Consider the following 17,811-nt stretch of genomic DNA (forward strand, 5'->3'; position numbering starts at 1 on the left):
CCTCAAGCACATATTTTTCTTTGTAAGAGCACCAGTTAACATTGGTAGTCTTCTCTGTCCTGCTACTTGAGTCTGTGAATTATTGGGTCTGATCTCACATTTTAGATATAGAAGTCATAACCCTAGGGGGACCTTGGTGGTTCAGTCGTGAAGCGTCTGCCTTTGGCCCAGGATGCAATCCCGGGATCCTGGGATCGAGCCCTGCATCAGGCTCCCTGCTCCACTGGGAGCCTGCTTCTCCCTCTCCCACTCCCCCTGCCTGTGTTCCCTCTCTCACTGGTTGTCTCTCTCTCTGTCAAATAAATAAATAAAATCTTTAAAAAAAAAAAAAAGGTCATAACCCTAGGGTATAGAAATTAAATTTTGTTGAGCATCTTCTAAGTACCTACTTTTACAGATAAAATTGAGATTTAGGGAGGTAAAGTAACTTATTAAATATTTGACCTTATAAAAGTAATTAGCAGTTTGAACCTATGTTTCTATGATTCAAAAAATTTTCTTTCCCGTGCCTCATTGCTGTTTCCTACCAGGAAAACAGCCCTGGATTTAAAAGTATGGAAGAAATTCTGCATTTAGATTTTGTTAGCATAAAAAAAATCACAGTGAGAGGGAAAATGATAATTTCCTTGCCTTTAATAATTTTGCTGCATAAGTAGAGAAAGTATTACCTCTTACCAGCCTAAATACCTGAATCTTTCATTAAAGCCAAGTATCTTTTTTTTCTGAGTAGGCTCCATGCCCAGTGGGCTTGAACTCAAAGCCCAAGATCAGGAGTCACCTGCTCTACCAGCTGAGCCGGGCAGGCACCCTATAAAGCCAAGTGTCTTTTTTTTTTCCCTTAAAGATTTTATTTATTTATTTGACAGAGAATGACCGAGATAGAGCACTAGAAGGGAGTCAGAGGAAGAAGCAGACTCCCTGCTGAGCAGGGAGCCCCGTACGCCGTACGGGACTCGATCCTGGGACTCCAGGATCATGACCTGAGTGGAAGGCAGTTACTTAACCAACTGAGCCAGCCAGGCGCCGTAAAGCCAAGCATCTTAAGATATTTAATCTGTATCTGTATAGACTTGCTGCATCCAGACAACTGAGGCTTCCCATTAGATACTCTTTATTTCATCTTTCTCATATTCCTTCGTAAGATGGGCCAATTAAAGATATGCCTGGGTGACTTGAGGAACTTCCCTGTTCATAAAAGAGTCTTTTCCAGGAGAAGAATGTGGTATGATAGTTAAAACCAACGCATCTGACTTTGAGCATACAGGCACAAAAAGCCAATCACAAAAGAATGTTTATTTTCTGAGAGATGTAGGCCTTTAATGGACCATTCAGGTGAGTATAGTGGTGATATAGTGAGGACGTCGATGACTAGAAAGTAAGTTTTTGGTGCACTGGGTGTTACACGCAACTAATGAATCATGGAACTTTACATCAAAAACTAGGGATGTACTGTATGGTGACTAACATAATATAATAAAAATTGTTATTAAAAAAAAAGAAAAAAAAAAGTAGTTGAATTTTACTTTCCACTGCCGAAGTTGAGTGGAGAAATCTCTGTACTAGTATAGGTGTTCTGGGAAGATAGAGGGTAGAAGGTTAGCTCAGTGACCTTTGAACGTCCATGTATCTATGATTTTTTTTTTTTTCAAGTAAGCTCTACACTTAACTTGGGGCTTGAACTCACAACCCGGAGATCAAGAGTTGCATGCTTTACCAACTGAGCCTGCTGGGTGCCCCTGCGATTCTTCTGAGTACCTCTACCACCCACCCTCGTTCCTTACAGACTCTTGAAGGGGCTGTGTTCTGATCTCACTTGTATTTTCCTTTCCGTAGGATGGATAGAATGACAGAAGATGCTCTTCGCTTGAACCTGTTGAAGCGAAGCTTGGACCCAGCAGATGAGCGAGATGATGTCCTGGCTAAGCGACTCAAAATGGAGGGGCACGAGGCCATGGAACGCCTGAAAATGCTGGCGCTGCTTAAACGGAAGGATCTGGCGAATCTTGAGGTGCCACACGAGTTGCCTACCAAACAGGACGGCAGTGGGGTCAAGGGCTATGAAGAGAAGCTCAATGGGACTCTCAGGCCTCATGGAGACAACAGGACTGCTGGGAGACCCGGCAAAGAAAACATTAGTGACGAGCCTGTGGATATGAGTGCAAGGCGGAGGTATGGCGCTGTTCGGCTGCCTCCCACAGTGGGGTCTCCTCATAAACTAAGCTTGTGAAATGGGGTGGATTCCAGTGAGAGGAGGTGCTTCTTGAAGGAAGACGTATGTGAGCCATTTGGCTTGACCATGAATTCCTCTCACTTCCAAATGAAACTCGGTGCCTCATACAGCTGTTTAGCACACAGAGAATCCTATAGATAACATCCTTAAGATAAAGGTCATATCTGGATGAAGGAGGCGCCATAGAGCTGGAAGTGCGATGGTCCAGGCTTCACTCCAGTCTTAGGGCCATTTTAGGAGGGCAGCAGACATCTTTCAGGTCACCCTGAGAGTTTTAGAATCTGTTGTGGAGTTCCCACTTCTGTTACATTCAAAAGCATGAGCCCAGCTTCTCTTGTGTGAACAAGGAAATTGTCTTCATGTGCTAATTCTCTGCATTCTTGCTTTGTTTGTGCCACTCTCTTCAACCCCTGCATACACTTAAACATTCGTATGTTGTTTTTTTTGTTGTTGTTGTTTTTTGTTTTTTTTAAAGATTTTATTTATTTATTTGACAGAGATAGAGACAGCCAGCGAGAGAGGGAACACAAGCAGGGGGAGTGGGAGAGGAAGAAGCAGGCTCATAGCAGAGGAGCCCGATGTGGGGCTCGATCCCAGAACGCCGGGATCACGCCCTGAGCCGAAGGCAGATGCTCAACCGCTGTGCCACCCAGGCGCCCCAACATTCGTATGTTGTACACGCACACTTATTCTTGTGCATGTACGCTCTCACACTTCACAGGACTTTTTTCTGGTGTCTGTCAAGACTGAGTACTTGAAACGGTGGAGCACGTACTAAGAAGAGGTCCTGGCTGAGGGTGACAACTTCCAGGACAGTGAATCACAGTGTAGACAGCCCTAGCTTTAAGAACATTCCGTTTAATTAATAGTTCAGATGTAGCTGAATACAGGGCATGAGAATGGTTCTTTAGTGTCCACTTGCCCTTCAGCTGGCCTTGCTGAATTTGTCTTATGACTGAAAGAGAAAGAAAGGAACAGTTAGAGCATTACCTGTGATTCTTTCTCTAGCCTTTAATGTTCACTTACTAGTACTGTCCCAGTATTATTTTTTTATTTTTATTTTATTTTATTTTTTTTTTTTTTTAAAGATTTTATTTTTTATTTATTTGACAGAGATAGAGACAGCCAGCGAGAGAGGGAACACAAGCAGGGGGAGTGGGAGAGGAAGAAGCAGGCTCATAGCAGAAGAGCCTGATGTGGGGCTCGATCCCGCAACGCCGGGATCACGCCCTGAGCCAAAGGCAGACGCCCAACCGCTGTGCCACCCAGGCGCCCCCCAGTATTATTTTTTTAAACCACACCCAATGAGGGAACATTATTCTTGGTAGTAGCATTTGAAACCCTTAGGAAACTTTAAAGAAATTCCCTATTGGTCATAAAAGAGGAGAAAAATCCTTGGGTAGCTTGGAAGCTGTATGTAGTGTCAGCAGAATATTATGAAAATAGTTTAATTCCGAGATCCTTTGGCAAAAAAAAAAGAGCAGATGAATAAGATCATGGCCCACTTGCCCATAACCACCCTCACCTGGAGCAAGTACTGATCCTACTTGACTGGGGAGGAGGAAGAAGACAAATGTTGGCTGGACTCTTCACATCCAAAGTTGGCCCTGAAAATGCATTTTTCATAGAAACATTGTTACACATTTTGGTGAGATCTCAGTAGCGCTATTACTGGTATTGTACTAATAAATAAATAAATAAATTCTATGTTGAAAAGTCAGACTGCCCTGAAAACCCTACCATTGCATTTAATTTTATTTTAGAGAGATGAACTTTTGAAACTTGCTCCTCTGGAAACTAGAAACTGTTTTTAATGGTCTCCAGCAAAAGAGGGTTGATGTAAACTATCTGGATCCCCATTCTACATGGAAAAAGAGGCCCTGTTGGCCCTTGCCACTCTTCTCCCCTTTCACCAGATATACTGACAGTTATTTCCACTTAGCCCCAAGCTTGTTATAAGAATGAACGGGATTGATAGATTGTTCAGCAGGGAGAAAAACAGTGTCTTTGATCTGGATAAAAGAAGACAATTTAAAAGCAGAAAGAATGAAGAGCCCCTGACATCAACGATAATGACATCATAATTGCCTGAACCTTTTTTTTTTTTTTTTTGCCATCAGTTGGGCAGGTTACAACATATATGAAATAAGGTGTGTGTGAAACCAAGTGCTTGGTTATATTTTGGAATGCTAGAGAAACATGGCAGTTTTCTGTTTAGTTGCTTTTACTACTGGAATAAGGATTAGAAATTACGTAGCTTTAGGGAATTTGCCAGTCTGGGTCATAAGTGAGGTGAGCAACAAATCAGGCTTTTAGTAATCTCTCTCTGACAGGTAAAGTTTCATACTTCAGAACACCAAGTAATGTAACTCATGAGTATATTTGGGAAAGTAGCAAAATAATTTCTGTCCCCAGAAAGCTTAATTAATGAGACCAGAATCTCAAGTCAGATGTAAAAAAACAAAGAATGAAACAAAACTTGACTTGGGTTTTGCCTGGCCTGTGCTATTATCTAATGTGCGTCTGATTATATCCAGGAATAAAATATCATTTAGTTACGGTTATTCTCAGATGCAACTTCTTGATAAATGCTGCTCAGTTCCACAGTCTCCATCCAGGAATGTCTCTGCCTGTCTTGTTGCTGGGCAGTCCATCAGGCTTGGGTGGCATTCATTTGAGCCAGGAAGAATTCTTAGCTTAGAGATAATACTGATGTACGTATCCAGCCAGGACCAGAATGGAAGGAGCTTCGGACTGTTGATGTAAATAAACATTGGGAAATCAAGTAGAATTAGAAATCCACCAGATCTCAAAAGCAGTCACCTGTGTTAGTGTAAGGGATGGGAGGCAGGGATGAAGGAATATAGAAATGAAAAGTGAAATCACCAGAAAATAAAATCAAAAAACTATAAGGCCTGACCATTATTTCAGCAGCTCGGGGTCAGAAAAAGACAGGCTCTTCTCTCTCTAGTCGCTTCTTTCTCTGTAACCTCACACCCTCAGCTTGCCCTCTGCGACCGGTGCTTATAGAGCAATCCAGGCAAATGTTAGTAGTTTGCAACATAGTCATACATGTCACTCTGTCCCTCTATTCTACTTTCTCAGCTAAATTTGGTTGATTTTACTAACTCTGTTTTACCCTGTTGAAAAATTGGGTGCTTATCCGATATAGGTAGGGTGCCCTATTCAAAAGGCATCTATGTCCCAATAGCTGGGAGAAGAGACCCAAGGAATGGTAGAGAGGCTCTCAGGACTAAAGATCTGTGGGTGTTAAGGATTCGAGTTTCATGTTTAACAACTACACATTGCTTTAGATCTTTGTATTCCTAACTATAGTGCGGATCTCGGGAAGGTAGGTTCTGGGAGGATATCTTTGAGTTAGGAAATCAGAGAGTTAGAAGATGTGGTCATTGATTTGGGAACCTGAGGCAATTAGAATCTCCAGAATTCAGTGCCATTTTTTATCATCTGTAAATATGATGCTTTTACGGCTAGCCCCAAAAAACCAGAACCACAATTGTCTAATAAATAAGATTGGGAATACGGGGACCCATTGTGGAAGATTTAGATTTCACAGTTGTTTCTAGAGAGTTTCTTGCTGAGGGAAGATGCTCAGTAAAAGTCTGGCAAGTAGATGCAAGTTGTGTATATCTAGTTTTGGAGTTTCCGTCCTCCAGAAGGCTGTGGACTTGGCACTGTCCGTTCTCTCAAGCAGCTGACACTACCTTCTTTTGCCTTAACTCGTGACAGGACAGACTACCATTAGGGTTGTCATAGAACCTTCTCTTTTGTAAATCCTCAGGTGGCCAGGACCATGTCGTTATGGGTATGATGAGTCCTCGTTAGCATTGTACCATCTGTACCTAAGCTCTGCTGCCTTTGCCTTTCTTCCCCCTCAAGCTAGCCGTTTCCTTCTCGAGCCTCCGCACAACTAATGAGACAACCCAAAGGACAGTGAGATATAGAGGAAACATTCAGAATTTTGATTCACATCAGTGTGATAACACTCATCTCTTATTCCCATTTCTGAAGCCAGTCGCTGGGTATGTGTCTTGTCCCTACACGAGGAGTTTAGATGGAAGGTACGGTGACTGAGGCTGTAGCACCACTTCTGTGTTGGTGTTTTCTTCATCCTAGGATTTGAATCCCCCGGGTGAATTGGGACAGACCTAAGTTCCCTTGGAGTCCTTCGTTCAGCGTAGAAAAAAGTTTTAACTTTTCTATGAACCTTTGCTGTTGAAATACCTTAATTTTTTCTTTTCTTGTCTAGTGAGCCAGACCGAGGAAGGCTGACTCCCTCCCCAGACATCATTGTTTTATCTGATAATGAGGCTTCCAGTCCCCGTTCCAGCTCCCGAATGGAGGAAAGACTCAAAGCAGCCAACCTAGAGATGTTTAAGGTAAAAATAAAAAACAGAAGAAAGAAAAAATAATTTCTTTCTTCATTTTTTGCTCCTCCTATTTTCTTCAGTTCTTTAAGAGTTCCAGTTCTGTGTTTTTATAGTTTACTTTTTTAATCTAAATAATTACCCGTTGATGAAACTTTTTATACGTGATTCTCAACCCCAAGGCCAATCCTTTTAATTTTTTAATTTTCAAAAATTTTTTAAAGATTTTATTTTATGTTGTTTTTTAAAGATTTATCTATTTTTATTTGAGCGAGAGAGCACAAGCAGGGGAAGGGGCAGAGGGAGAGGGAGAATCTCAAGCACAAACTCCCCACTAAGTGCAGAACCCAACACGGGGCTCCATCTCACGACCCCGAGATCATGACTTGAGCTGAAATCAACAAACACTCAACCAACTGAGCCACCCAGACACCCCAAAAGATGTTTGTTTGTTTTTTTAAGATTTTTTTTAATTTGAGAGAGCATAAGTGGGAGGGAGGGGCAGAGGGAGAGGGAGAAGCAGGCTTCCTGCTGAGCAAGGAGCCCGATGTGGGACTAGATCCCAGGACCCTGAGATCATGACCCGAGCTGAAGGCAGACGCCTAACTGACTGAGTCCCCCAGTTACCTGTAAAGATTTTAAGTAACCTCTACACCCGACATGGGGCTCGAACCTACACTCCCAAGATAAACAGACACTCACTCCACCTACCTACTGAGCCAGCCAGGCACCCCAAAGGCATGCCCTTTTATAGGGAATTATTAGAACTGAGTGAAGAAGAAGGTTTGACAAAGCATATTCAGTGTAACTTATCTTTGGAAAATACAAAAACAAAACTTCATAGTCACATAAACTTTTGGCTGGAAGCACTCTATCCTGGTTCTCATAATATGGAGGGATTCCTAAGTTTTTATGTATTTCTAGAAGAAACTTGGCTTAAAAAGATCCAGAAACATTGTTTTAAAGGAAAGCAGTGTCTCCCTGTGGCCGTTCTTCTATTTTGTCAGACGTATGGTTATGATTTATATGTGGGCTCTCCTTTCATTCTGTAAGCATTTTTTGGAGTACCTGCTGAATCCAAGCACTGTGCTGGACTCCAGGGACACAAAGATAGCAGTCCCAGTGCTACTTCTGCCTGGTGTGGAAGATGGTTTCTGACCGGGAAGAAGAGACCGTCTTGCAGGAAGGGCCTCTGGGTGTCTGCTCACCTCACTCACCCCCCGTCTCCTTAGGGGAAAGGCACAGAGGAGCGGCAGCAGCTCATCAAGCAGCTGAGGGACGAGCTGCGACTGGAGGAAGCCCGGCTGGTGCTGTTAAAGAAACTGAGGCAGAGCCAGCTACAGAAGGAGAATGTGGTCCAGAAGGTATTATGCCCTAGAAATAGGGGTCTGAGTTTGAGAATGGACTCCCCCAGGTAGGTTCAGTTGGGTGGCCCATTCTTCTCTGGTTCCATAGTTTTTAGTTTCTAAGAACGGGGATTTTTTTTTTTTTTTTAATCTTAGGCTTTAATCAAGAAAGCCTTCATTCCATTTTTCTCATTTTTCCTTCTGGTCACAGAAGCTTCACCCCAACAAGGAATTTTAAAAGTCTGAGAGTATACCAGACTTCTGCCTCCGTTTCATTGTCTCTTGTCTCCCTCAGACCCCAGTTGTACAGAATGCAGCATCCATCGTTCAGCCATCTCCTGCCCATGGGGGACAGCAGGGCCTGTCTAAGCTTCCCTCCCGGCCTGGGGCCCAAGGGGTTGAACCGCAGAGTCTGAGAACATTACAGGTATGTGTCTGACCTTGGGGTCTTTGTGTCGGAGAGCCCTATCTATCCCATCTCTGGTTTGGGACTTCCTGTGGCGATTACAGAAGAACCTGGCCATGGTAGGGGTGTTGTTCCCCAGTCCTGCGTCCCTGCTGGCATGACTTGGTGTGTGGTACTAGGTGGCATAGTAGGATGAATAATCCTCATTTTCCCATTGTGGCTTTTCTTATCTGGACGTTTGTAGCTTAGCCCTTTTCCATCTAGGGTTAGATAGCTTATACCAAGAAAAACCAGGGAATTCCTACCATGAATCAGGATTTACATTGATGGTACATTTATTCCGTATATCATTACACAGAATTACCAACTCTTTGTTTCCACTCAGCTGTGCATTACAGACAGCGTTATCTCAACGTTTTGGTGGGGCATTTTAACCACCTATGACTACTTCTTTTCCTCTTCTCCCCCCTTCAGGGTCACAGTGTCATCCGTTCAGCGACCAATACCACTCTCCCACATATGTTGATGTCTCAACGTGTTATTGCACCAAACCCAGCCCAGCTACAGGGTCAGCGGGGCCCACCCAAGCCTGGCCTTGTACGCACCACAACACCCAACATGAATCCTGCCATCAACTACCAACCGGTAAGAGAGCCCTAATGTGGAAACAGAAAAGTCTTTTATTGCTTTCCCTGTTGAAAGGACCACAGGATTTAGGTTTTGGACATGGAGAAGCTGTAGGGCAACCCAGGGTAGTTTTGGTGGAGCTTGGATTGACAGCAGGCCTGAAAGTGGTAGCACAGGGGAATTCCCTGAGGACAGGAGTGGACAAAGGGAGGCCCCAGCGAGCCTGACACCTGCCTGGAAGAAAGCAGGGCCCTGGTGAAGAAGAGGCATAAGGGCAAAGGACAGAGAACATCCCCTTGTTTTCCTCTCAGCAGTTGTCAGTCGTAGCCACTACCATTCTCCTTTCCTGTGTGCTGGAGAGCTTTTTCATTGAGGTTGGACACCTCTTATCTTTTCCTGAGTTTCGGGAAAGCTAAGCAGTCCAGACTAGGCTCAGATTGTGTTTTCTGCCATGAAAGCAAGACTTGGTCCTTGCTCCCACATCCCGTCACTGACCCCTGTGCTCCCTGCATTCCAGCAGTCGAGTTCTTCTGTTCCCTGCCAGCGCACAGCATCCTCCGCCATCTATATGAACCTTGCCTCCCACATCCAGCCAGGGACCGTGAACAGAGTGTCCTCACCACTTCCTAGCCCCAGCGCCATGACTGATGCTGCCAATTCCCAGGCCGCAGCCAAGTTGGCTCTTCGCAAGCAGCTGGAAAAGACGCTCCTGGAGATTCCACCCCCTAAGCCTCCTGCCCCCTTGCTTCACTTCCTGCCTAGTGCAGCCAACAGCGAGTTCATCTACATGGTGGGCTTGGAAGAAGTCGTGCAGAGTGTCATCGACAGCCAAGGTGAGGCTCCTTCCTCCGGCCGGTCTTTTATCTAAGCAAGAGGCTGCCGAGCCTCCTGGACATGGGCCGGAGGTCACAGGGTACTGGGTGCTGTCAAGGACCCTCTCCTCACTCTTGCCAGACCGCCTCACAGTCGTTACTCAGAGGCTGTTTGGGCGCAGTATCATCAGAGACGCTTTTTGTGTGTTTGTATAGCTTAGGCTTCATGTTTTTTATTGTATTTTGTGTGTCTCGCGTATTTCTTGCAGTATATTGTTTAGTTCTTTTCAGTGGTCCCTAGCATGATGTATGCATAATCTGATGACTAGAACACTTACTTTTAATGTCCACGTTTGTGTGGCCTTGTGCTACGTTATTATGTTCAGTCTGAGTACTGACGGTCGAGAAGGTAGACTTACTGAAGGAGACACTGACCACATAAAAGCCGTGAACCAGCACTGAACCAGGCTGTGAAGTATTAACACTAACAGAAGTTACTAAGCCTGAACTTCCAAACATACGGACTTTGGGGGAACACCGGACAGTAGAGGAAAGTGCCTGAAGACTCAGTATTGATTCTAAACAGATCACAAAGTGAGTGGTTCAGACACTGATAACTAAAGATTGTAAATGTCTGTGCCGGGGACAAGTGCAGTCCGATGTAAAAAGATGCTATGAAGGAAAAGTGGTGGTGGAATTGGATGGAGTCGGCTATGCTCCAAATGAAACATGCTTCCGTCCCGCTGGACGAGGAAGTCAGGGAGCCTGGGTTCTTGTGCCGGCATTGTCCTGCACGGCCATGCTTCTTAGACTTGGCTTCCTTGTCTGTTAACGGGGTGGTGCACTCTGATTTCCCTAAGGTGACGTTGTTACAGTCGAATGAAATAAAAGTATTTTCTAAATTGTAGAGTCTCCTTCTTACTTCAGCAGAATAACCTTCCGAAAAATTGATTTGGTGAAGAAACAGGAGGTGGGGAAATACAAAAGCCCTGATTATTCTTTTTGTTGGCGTCTAGGCAAGAGCTGTGCCTCACTCCTGCGGGTCGAACCCTTTGTTTGTGCCCAGTGCCGCACAGACTTCACCCCCCACTGGAAGCAGGAGAAGAATGGTAAGATTCTGTGTGAGCAATGTATGACCTCCAACCAGAAGAAGGCTCTAAAGGCTGAACACACCAACCGGCTGAAAAATGCTTTTGTTAAAGCACTACAGCAGGAACAGGTAAGAATTCTGACTTCTCACCGGCCACCTCCTTAGGTTGGTTTTCCCAGAAGGTGGTTCCTTCTAGTTTAGAGGAGTTGTCTTTGTGATTCCCACAGTCCTGACAACCTAGGCTCCCGGAATCTCAAGGCCTGGGTTCCCTGTTTCCTTACTGTTCTGTCTTCCCATTTCCATTTGACTGTCTCTGATTGGACAACAGCATAACGACAGAGTGGTCCAGGGTGGGGAGGAACAGGAGGCTGAAACGTGGCTTTCCCTCCTTAGTGGCGCCAAAGAAATCCCTCCATTCACTCAACTTCGTTTCCTCTTCAAACAAATAGATTTTGGTGGGAGGGATTTATACCTGAACCTCTTTGAGAGAGAGAATCTCTTTGGTCCGTGTTTGGCAAGGGAATGACAATGGAGAGAGTGGACTGTGACATGGCCCAGGGAAGAGGAGTGGCGGGGAGTGAGTGGACGTGCCTTGTAGTGTAAACGGAGTCAGAACATCTGGGAGAGGGAAAGATGTGTTGGGAAGCTCAGCTCCTTCTCCTTTATCCCGTCTCTACCCCACCACCCATCAGACCCCTTTGGGTAGCATCATGGATCTTCTGGAAAATGGGTAGACAAGAGTCAGAACTAAAACCTTGGTAAACTTGTCAGCGTTCACCAGTCAGCCGGTTGCCACCACCCAGACCTCTCCTGCCAGCTTCTGAGCACCAGCTTTCCTGGACAGATGGATCCCCTAATCAGTGAGGCAGTGTTGGCTGCTTGTGCCCAGAGATCTTAGCGCATCTACCCCACCCAACTCTTGCCTTTTCCGTATCCCTCCTACTTGCTGCGAGCATTAGAAATAAGAAGACCTCTAGGTTTTCTGGGTAGGAAATTGAGTACTGTCCCGCCAAGTTGACCTGATGACTCCCGACAGGAAATTGAACAGCGACTCCAGCAGCAGGCAGCCCTCTCCCCTACTGCGGCTCCAGCCGTGTCCAGTGTCAGTAAACAAGACACCATAATGAGACATCATACGCTTCGGCAGGTGAGGTTCTCTGGGAGGGCTTGTCAGCCGTTGATCACATCTTATCCTTCTTCGGTGGGAAGTCATTCTGCTCTTCTGTACTCCCATACCCTTAACCTCCCCGTATCCCTTCCATGGCGGCAACGTGGTGACCCACATCTGCTCACCATTGCAGGCTCCACAGCCCCAGAGCAGCCTCCAGCGTGGCATACCCACCTCTGCCCGTTCCATGCTTTCCAACTTCGCACAGGCGCCCCAGCTGTCTGTGCCAGGTGGCCTCCTCGGGATGCCAGGTGAGAAGGGCTGATGGGACCAGCTGGTTAGGATGCCATCAGCTCTGTGGGTGAATAGTTTATTCTTCTGTTTCTGCTCTCTCTTTAGGCCCCTCTCCCTTCACACTGTTATTGGCAAGTGTTGGCTAAATTCATAACACAGGCAAGGCACAGGACACTAGGGTTTTGGTAGTGAAAGCAGCACAGTCCTGCCGTTATTGGTTCGCTGTCTAGTGCGCCCTGTTGGTGGGTGTGTGGTTGCTGATCTCTTGACAAGAGGGGCAGGGTGCTTGTTTGAATGATGGGGGGATGCTTCTTCCCAGTTGGCAGCCCCAAACCCAGAGCAGATTCCGTGAGTGCATCTCTCTGCCTTGGTTAATCCCCTCTCACCACTGGTTCCTCTGACTCTCCCAGCCCATCAAGACCATGCTTGTTATATTCCTGGTAGGACCAAAGTGTCAAGAAGACCTCGTGTCCTAAAGCTGGGGTGCAGGGGGGCAGTTGGCTGCTGACATAAAGCTTGACCGAGTCCGGACAGGTGCAGACAGCCCTGCTGCCTCCTCCCAGCTCAGCTCCACACCCCCGCTGGCGCAGTGCAGAAGGTGTCACTGCCTCTTCTAATGCCCGCCCCCCATCCCCCACTTTTGTCTCCTGGGTCCAGGTGTCAACATCGCATACTTGAACACCGGCATTGGAGGACACAAAGCTCCCAGTTTGGCAGACCGACAGCGGGAGTACCTTTTAGACATGATCCCTCCCCGGTCTATAGCGCAGTCCATCAGCGGGCAGAAATAACGCCTGTCCACTCGTACTGCCCCAGCCTCGAACCCTTTACCCCTCCTCTCCCATTGCCCCCAACTTCCGTCGCATGCAGTGCCTGTACTGGTGCCTACCATACACGGAAAACAAAACCGAGAAACAGAGGACAAACCTAGAAATCAACAGGAAAACGCGCGCCTGCCCCGCCACCCCTTCTCTCACTGCTGCGGTCCTGCTGCTCTTGTCTTCTCTCCGGTTTCCATTCACAGTGAGGTGCTCTTCGCCTCTGGTAGAGGTCAGAGTGAGGTCCTGGGGAGACATCTAAGCCCTCTGACGTGTGTTTCTGAAGTTTTTATGCTATAATTATTGTCATTTTTAATGATGTTGTGTGTCCTCCCTTTGTTCAGTGGACAGTTAAACCTTTTTATTTTCCCTCAATATTTTTCTTTTTCTCTTTTCTTTTGCTTTTTTTTTTTTTTAAACACAGGTGACATTCAGATAAATGACAGGAGCATTGCAGGGGGTTCCCCAAAGGGACATGACTGGGAGTGTTGGGGGCAGAAGTTTTTAATGCACTTAACGTGGGGGGGTGGGCATGAAACAGAGGACATCAGCCCTGGGTATCTCTGGTCTGGACAGTCTGGGTGGCAGTGTTCGTACTGAAGTTGGGCTCTAAGAATGAGGGGAAAGAGCCTGGAGGGAGAAGCTTTAACCCACAGAAAAGGGGATGAGGGACATGAGGACAAACGTAGTGTTCAGCCAAGAGGGATGGAGGCCGGTCTTGGCCTCCTGGATGCTCTCCTGGTCCCAGTGGAGATGGAAGTCTTTTCCAGGTCAACTGGCCCAAAATTATTTCATCTTATTTTCTTTGTAAAATTCTGCTCCCCCCCCCCTTTTAATCCTGATCAGCTCCTGGCAAGAGGGAAGCGCAGCTCCATCTGTAATGTGGCTGTTCCAGCCCAAGTTAGCCCGTGTCCTGGAAGTTGGGCCGGGCATGGTGAGGAAGACAGAGGAGGAAAGAGATATAGACTGGGGGTGGAGGGGAAGAAGGGCTTTCTCTCCCAGCAGCTGAGACCCATCCGTCTTTCCGACCACCCTCAGTGCCGGGAGCAGAGGGCAGGGAGGCCTGAGCAGCCCAGAGTCCTGCCCCCAGCCTCCTGCACGAAGTGCTGCACCAACTGCTCGGAGCCAAACAGCTCTCGTCAGGACGGGCTCTGGACCTCTGTGCAAAGTAGCTGTTGCCTCCCCGCCCCCCCCCCCAGAACCCTATTAGTTTTCCTTTTGTGGTGTTTTCAGCTTTTTCTTAAGCGCTACTAATGTCGAGAATGAACTGAATTGTGCAATGTTGCTGTTCTGAGGTCAGGGGAGGTTTGCATCCCATCTGCCCACACCCGGGGGCAGGGGGCGGGGACCAGGCTGGTTTTGAGGTAAGGGAAGCCCCTTCAAGGCGGGGGTTTGTGCTCTCCTGTAATGTTCGCTCACCTGCCTCTGCAGCCCTAGAAGCTGCCAGAGTGCGAGGAAGGGGGGAAGGGTTACTTGGAGCAGAGAGGTGTGAAGACTGGAGTTTAGCATTTTGCCCTTAAAGCCACCTGGAAAAATTCCCCCACTTTTATTTTAAGAAATTAAATAATTCTTTTAAAGTAAGAAGGCACTTTTAAAATGAATACACACAAACTGCACACCTTCCCCATAAAGTTTGGGGGTTGGGGTGGAGAAGGAGTTGGGATCAGGCTCAGTCCCCCTCTCCCATACCCCAGAGCCACTGCGGGTTACGATACTGGCCCTACGGGCCTCCCTGGGCTTTTTCTTTTCTCCCTTCCCCCAGATTCCTTGAGCACTTAGTAAAGGAGCAGAGAGAGAGCCTGTGTCTGGGCTCCCCCGGTGGTGAAGTGATCAAAGCTGGATGCTAGTGACAGATAGTGATGGGGTTGCTTGGGGTATTTTTCAGGGGGCATGTGGTACCCCTGACTGTAAGTGATGGGAGAGGGAGGGGGGTTATGAAACTGGGTCTGGGGTTATTTTAAAATTATATATATATATATAAAGATATATTCTTACATCTTTTCTTTGCCCTCTGTGCTTTGAAAGCACTGGATAAATCGTTTGGTTTTGCTTTTCTCTCTTCCACGAAATTGGAAGCTCCTCCCTCCCCAAGTCATCTTGCCTTGTGGCATGTCTGTCTAGCCTCTTTCTCCCCGCCTGCCATGATGAAGTGCCATTTCTGTTATGTCTCCCCTGCCCCAGTTCGGAGGTACCAGGTGCCCAAGTCTGTCACTTGAGATTAGAAGTAAGGAACAGAGAATGTGCAATACCGTCTGGTTGGGGGCCATCCCTGCCCTGAGCTGAGCCTCCTTCCTGGGAGCCAGGCCACCTTTGAATGGGGTTTGGAAGTAGGATGTGTAGATGAGAGGGGAGTGATGGGGAAGGAATGCCCAGCCGAGTGCCTGCCAGGGTGCTGAGGCGATGGGGGAGGACGGGGGGAGCCTTCCCTGCTTCTGTCTCCTCAGGCTCAGTTGCATAGAGGCTGCTTGTTGACTAGTATAGCTCTGTGACCCTTTGCTCAATCGCTGAGGTTTGATTTCTTACCCCTCCTCCCCATTTTCATACCCTTCCCTGGGATTAGTGATGGGGGTGAGTTTTCCTTAATCATGGTATTAGCCTTCCACCTCCTCCCTTGCTCCCCACCCCCATCCTTCTGTCTTCCTTATATTTCTAGTTTTTCATCACTGATCACCTTGTGTCCCTCCGAGTCTCTTGTTGCTTTCCATCCCCAGGCTGGGCCCCTAGACACTAAACCTCATGCCTAAAGATAGGAGGAAAGATGCTCTGTTCAGAGCTATCCTCTCCCCCAGAGCTCTGAAGCTCAGGGGACGACTAGAATGAGGATCCCCCTGGTTCTTCCTGGCGTCCTCCGTACCAAAGGCTCTCCAAGTAGTCATTGGTGGACAGGGGCTTGCTCTCCAGACGCCCGAAACGGGTAGATGAGCAGGAAAGCTTGGGTAAAGCTGAGGGACAGAAGTCCTCATTTGTCAATTTTTTTTTTAATTTTTAATTTTCATTTTCTGTTTTTGTCATTTGACCACAGCATCTGGACTTTCTCCATCCCCAGAATAGGTATTTTTCCACATTTTTGGATGTACGTATGGTAGACAATTTTTTTTAAGACACAAAGGTAAATGTTTTCCTGCTTTGGTTACCTGTCCCCCGAAGGACTTCGCTATAGCGCCGCTCTGTAAAGATGCTTCTTGGTGTTTTACTTTTGTCCCTTTCCCCGAGCACCCCTCCCCTAACCCTCCTCTCCACACCACACCCACCCCACCCGGCCCTAGGCTCCCCTGCCCTCCAACAAGACCTTCATTAGCTTATGATACTTGCTGCCGAGATGTTATAACAAGGACTCATTCGTGTATATAAGCTATTTCTTGATCCATTTAAAAGGAATTGTACATTGTGTAGAAAAAAAAAAAAACTGAAAAAGAGAAAAAAAAGCCCTCGCCATGGATATTGTGAAACTGTGTTATGTCATTTTGTAATGTGCCCGTTTGTGTATGATCCGTGCAAAAGGGTTTCTGGGGAAGGGGCGGGGGTAGGGAGGCAGGGCTGTGGAGGGTGGGGCGGGGAGTGGGCCGGGCCCAGCACACTGAGACTGGCAGCTGCTCCAACCCCATCCCTCCTTAGAGATGCCACCTCCCCCACCACCCACCCCTGATTTGTGCCTTGCCTCCCCGCCCTGGAGTAGTCCTCCAGGTCACCAGCACTGCCTTGGCAGAGCCCACTCCCTACCCTAACCTGCCCACCCTCCCCACACCCCAGCATTAGGTGGACCCTGTGGGGAAGTGCTGGGGGTCGGGAGGTAGCCGAGGAATGGGGCAGTTCCCGGGGGCATTGAAACCAAGTATTATTATGAATTGTAACTGTATTTGCACTGTTTTTTTTTTCCTCTGATTGCATCAGCATATATACAATATACCTATATAACAAAATTCAGTGTCAAGCTTTCTTATGCAAGGGATTTCCCCCACCCCACCCCCCAAAAAGAACCTAGTTCCATGGGTCTTTGAGAGTAGATTATCAAGGGATGATGGAAAGAAAGGATTTTAACGAGTCCTCCTAAGAAAGCCTCACGGAGCCACATGCATCTGCACGGTTTCCGGCTTCCTAAATTGGGGTGAGGCGGGCCACTGTGAAAGCTAGGGTTCCTCATCTGGGCTGTAGAGAGTGGAGCGCCATAGCACACGGGGTGGGGTGGCAGCACCTGTCTGGAGACCTGGGGTCTGGCCCCAGGCTTTCCCACTAACTTGCTGTGTGACCTTTGGTAGAGTTCGTTCTCCGGGTCTCAGTTTCCTTTTGTGTGAAGTAACAGGGGAGATCATCTGACCACCAAATGTAAAACCCTACCGTATGCTTCCTTCCTCAGCTGCAGAACAACAGCTTGAGGTGGGGAAGGTGTGGGGCTGAAGATGCAGGGAGGACACCTCCGTGTTGAGGTGGCAGTGTGTGTGACGGCGCCTGTGGGGGCTGCCCGCCCCCCGCCATTACTTTGGTTCCGGGAAAGGCAGCAGAGTGATGTCTAGACATCAGGAGACCTGTGACAGCTTTGCCCTCAGGCCCTCAACCCCGTCACAAGCAGCCACAGGGCCCTGGGGTGTTCGCGTGGTGGCGCCCAGGCTGGTGGTCTGGTCACGCACCTTTCGTGAGCTGCAGGGTGCGGAACTTGCCCATCCTCCTGGTGACAGCGTAACAGCTCAGGTGCGC

The 17,811-nt window shown here is 47.4% G+C and overlaps 1 protein-coding gene across 1 annotated transcript; it reads left to right on the top strand.

Annotated features, from left to right (window-relative positions):
- Nucleotides 1-1,833: 1,833 nt before the first annotated feature.
- On the top strand, nucleotides 1,834-17,039 carry GATAD2B (GATA zinc finger domain containing 2B). The gene is made up of 10 exons (XM_002922503.4): nucleotides 1,834-2,169; nucleotides 6,501-6,630; nucleotides 7,851-7,982; nucleotides 8,260-8,391; nucleotides 8,845-9,015; nucleotides 9,515-9,830; nucleotides 10,826-11,028; nucleotides 11,936-12,046; nucleotides 12,201-12,318; nucleotides 12,959-17,039. The coding sequence occupies exons 1-10, from the start codon at nucleotides 1,835-1,837 to the stop codon at nucleotides 13,090-13,092; spliced, it is 1,782 nt and encodes a 593-aa protein (XP_002922549.1). The 5' UTR covers nucleotide 1,834; the 3' UTR covers nucleotides 13,093-17,039.
- The last annotated feature ends 772 nt before the right edge of the window (nucleotides 17,040-17,811 follow it).

This window comes from Ailuropoda melanoleuca, chromosome 8, assembly GCF_002007445.2.
Source record: "Ailuropoda melanoleuca isolate Jingjing chromosome 8, ASM200744v2, whole genome shotgun sequence".
Classification (NCBI taxonomy): Eukaryota; Metazoa; Chordata; class Mammalia; order Carnivora; family Ursidae; genus Ailuropoda; species Ailuropoda melanoleuca.

Excerpts from the sequence above, each read along its gene's own strand:
- GATAD2B (XM_002922503.4), top strand. The coding sequence starts at position 1,835 with ATGGATAGAATGACAGAAGATGCTCTTCGCTTGAACCTGTTGAAGCGA. Across the intron at positions 7,983-8,259 it reads AGGAGAATGTGGTCCAGAAG|ACCCCAGTTGTACAGAATGC; the intron begins GTATTATGCCCT and ends TGTCTCCCTCAG. Across the intron at positions 12,047-12,200 it reads GACATCATACGCTTCGGCAG|GCTCCACAGCCCCAGAGCAG; the intron begins GTGAGGTTCTCT and ends TCACCATTGCAG.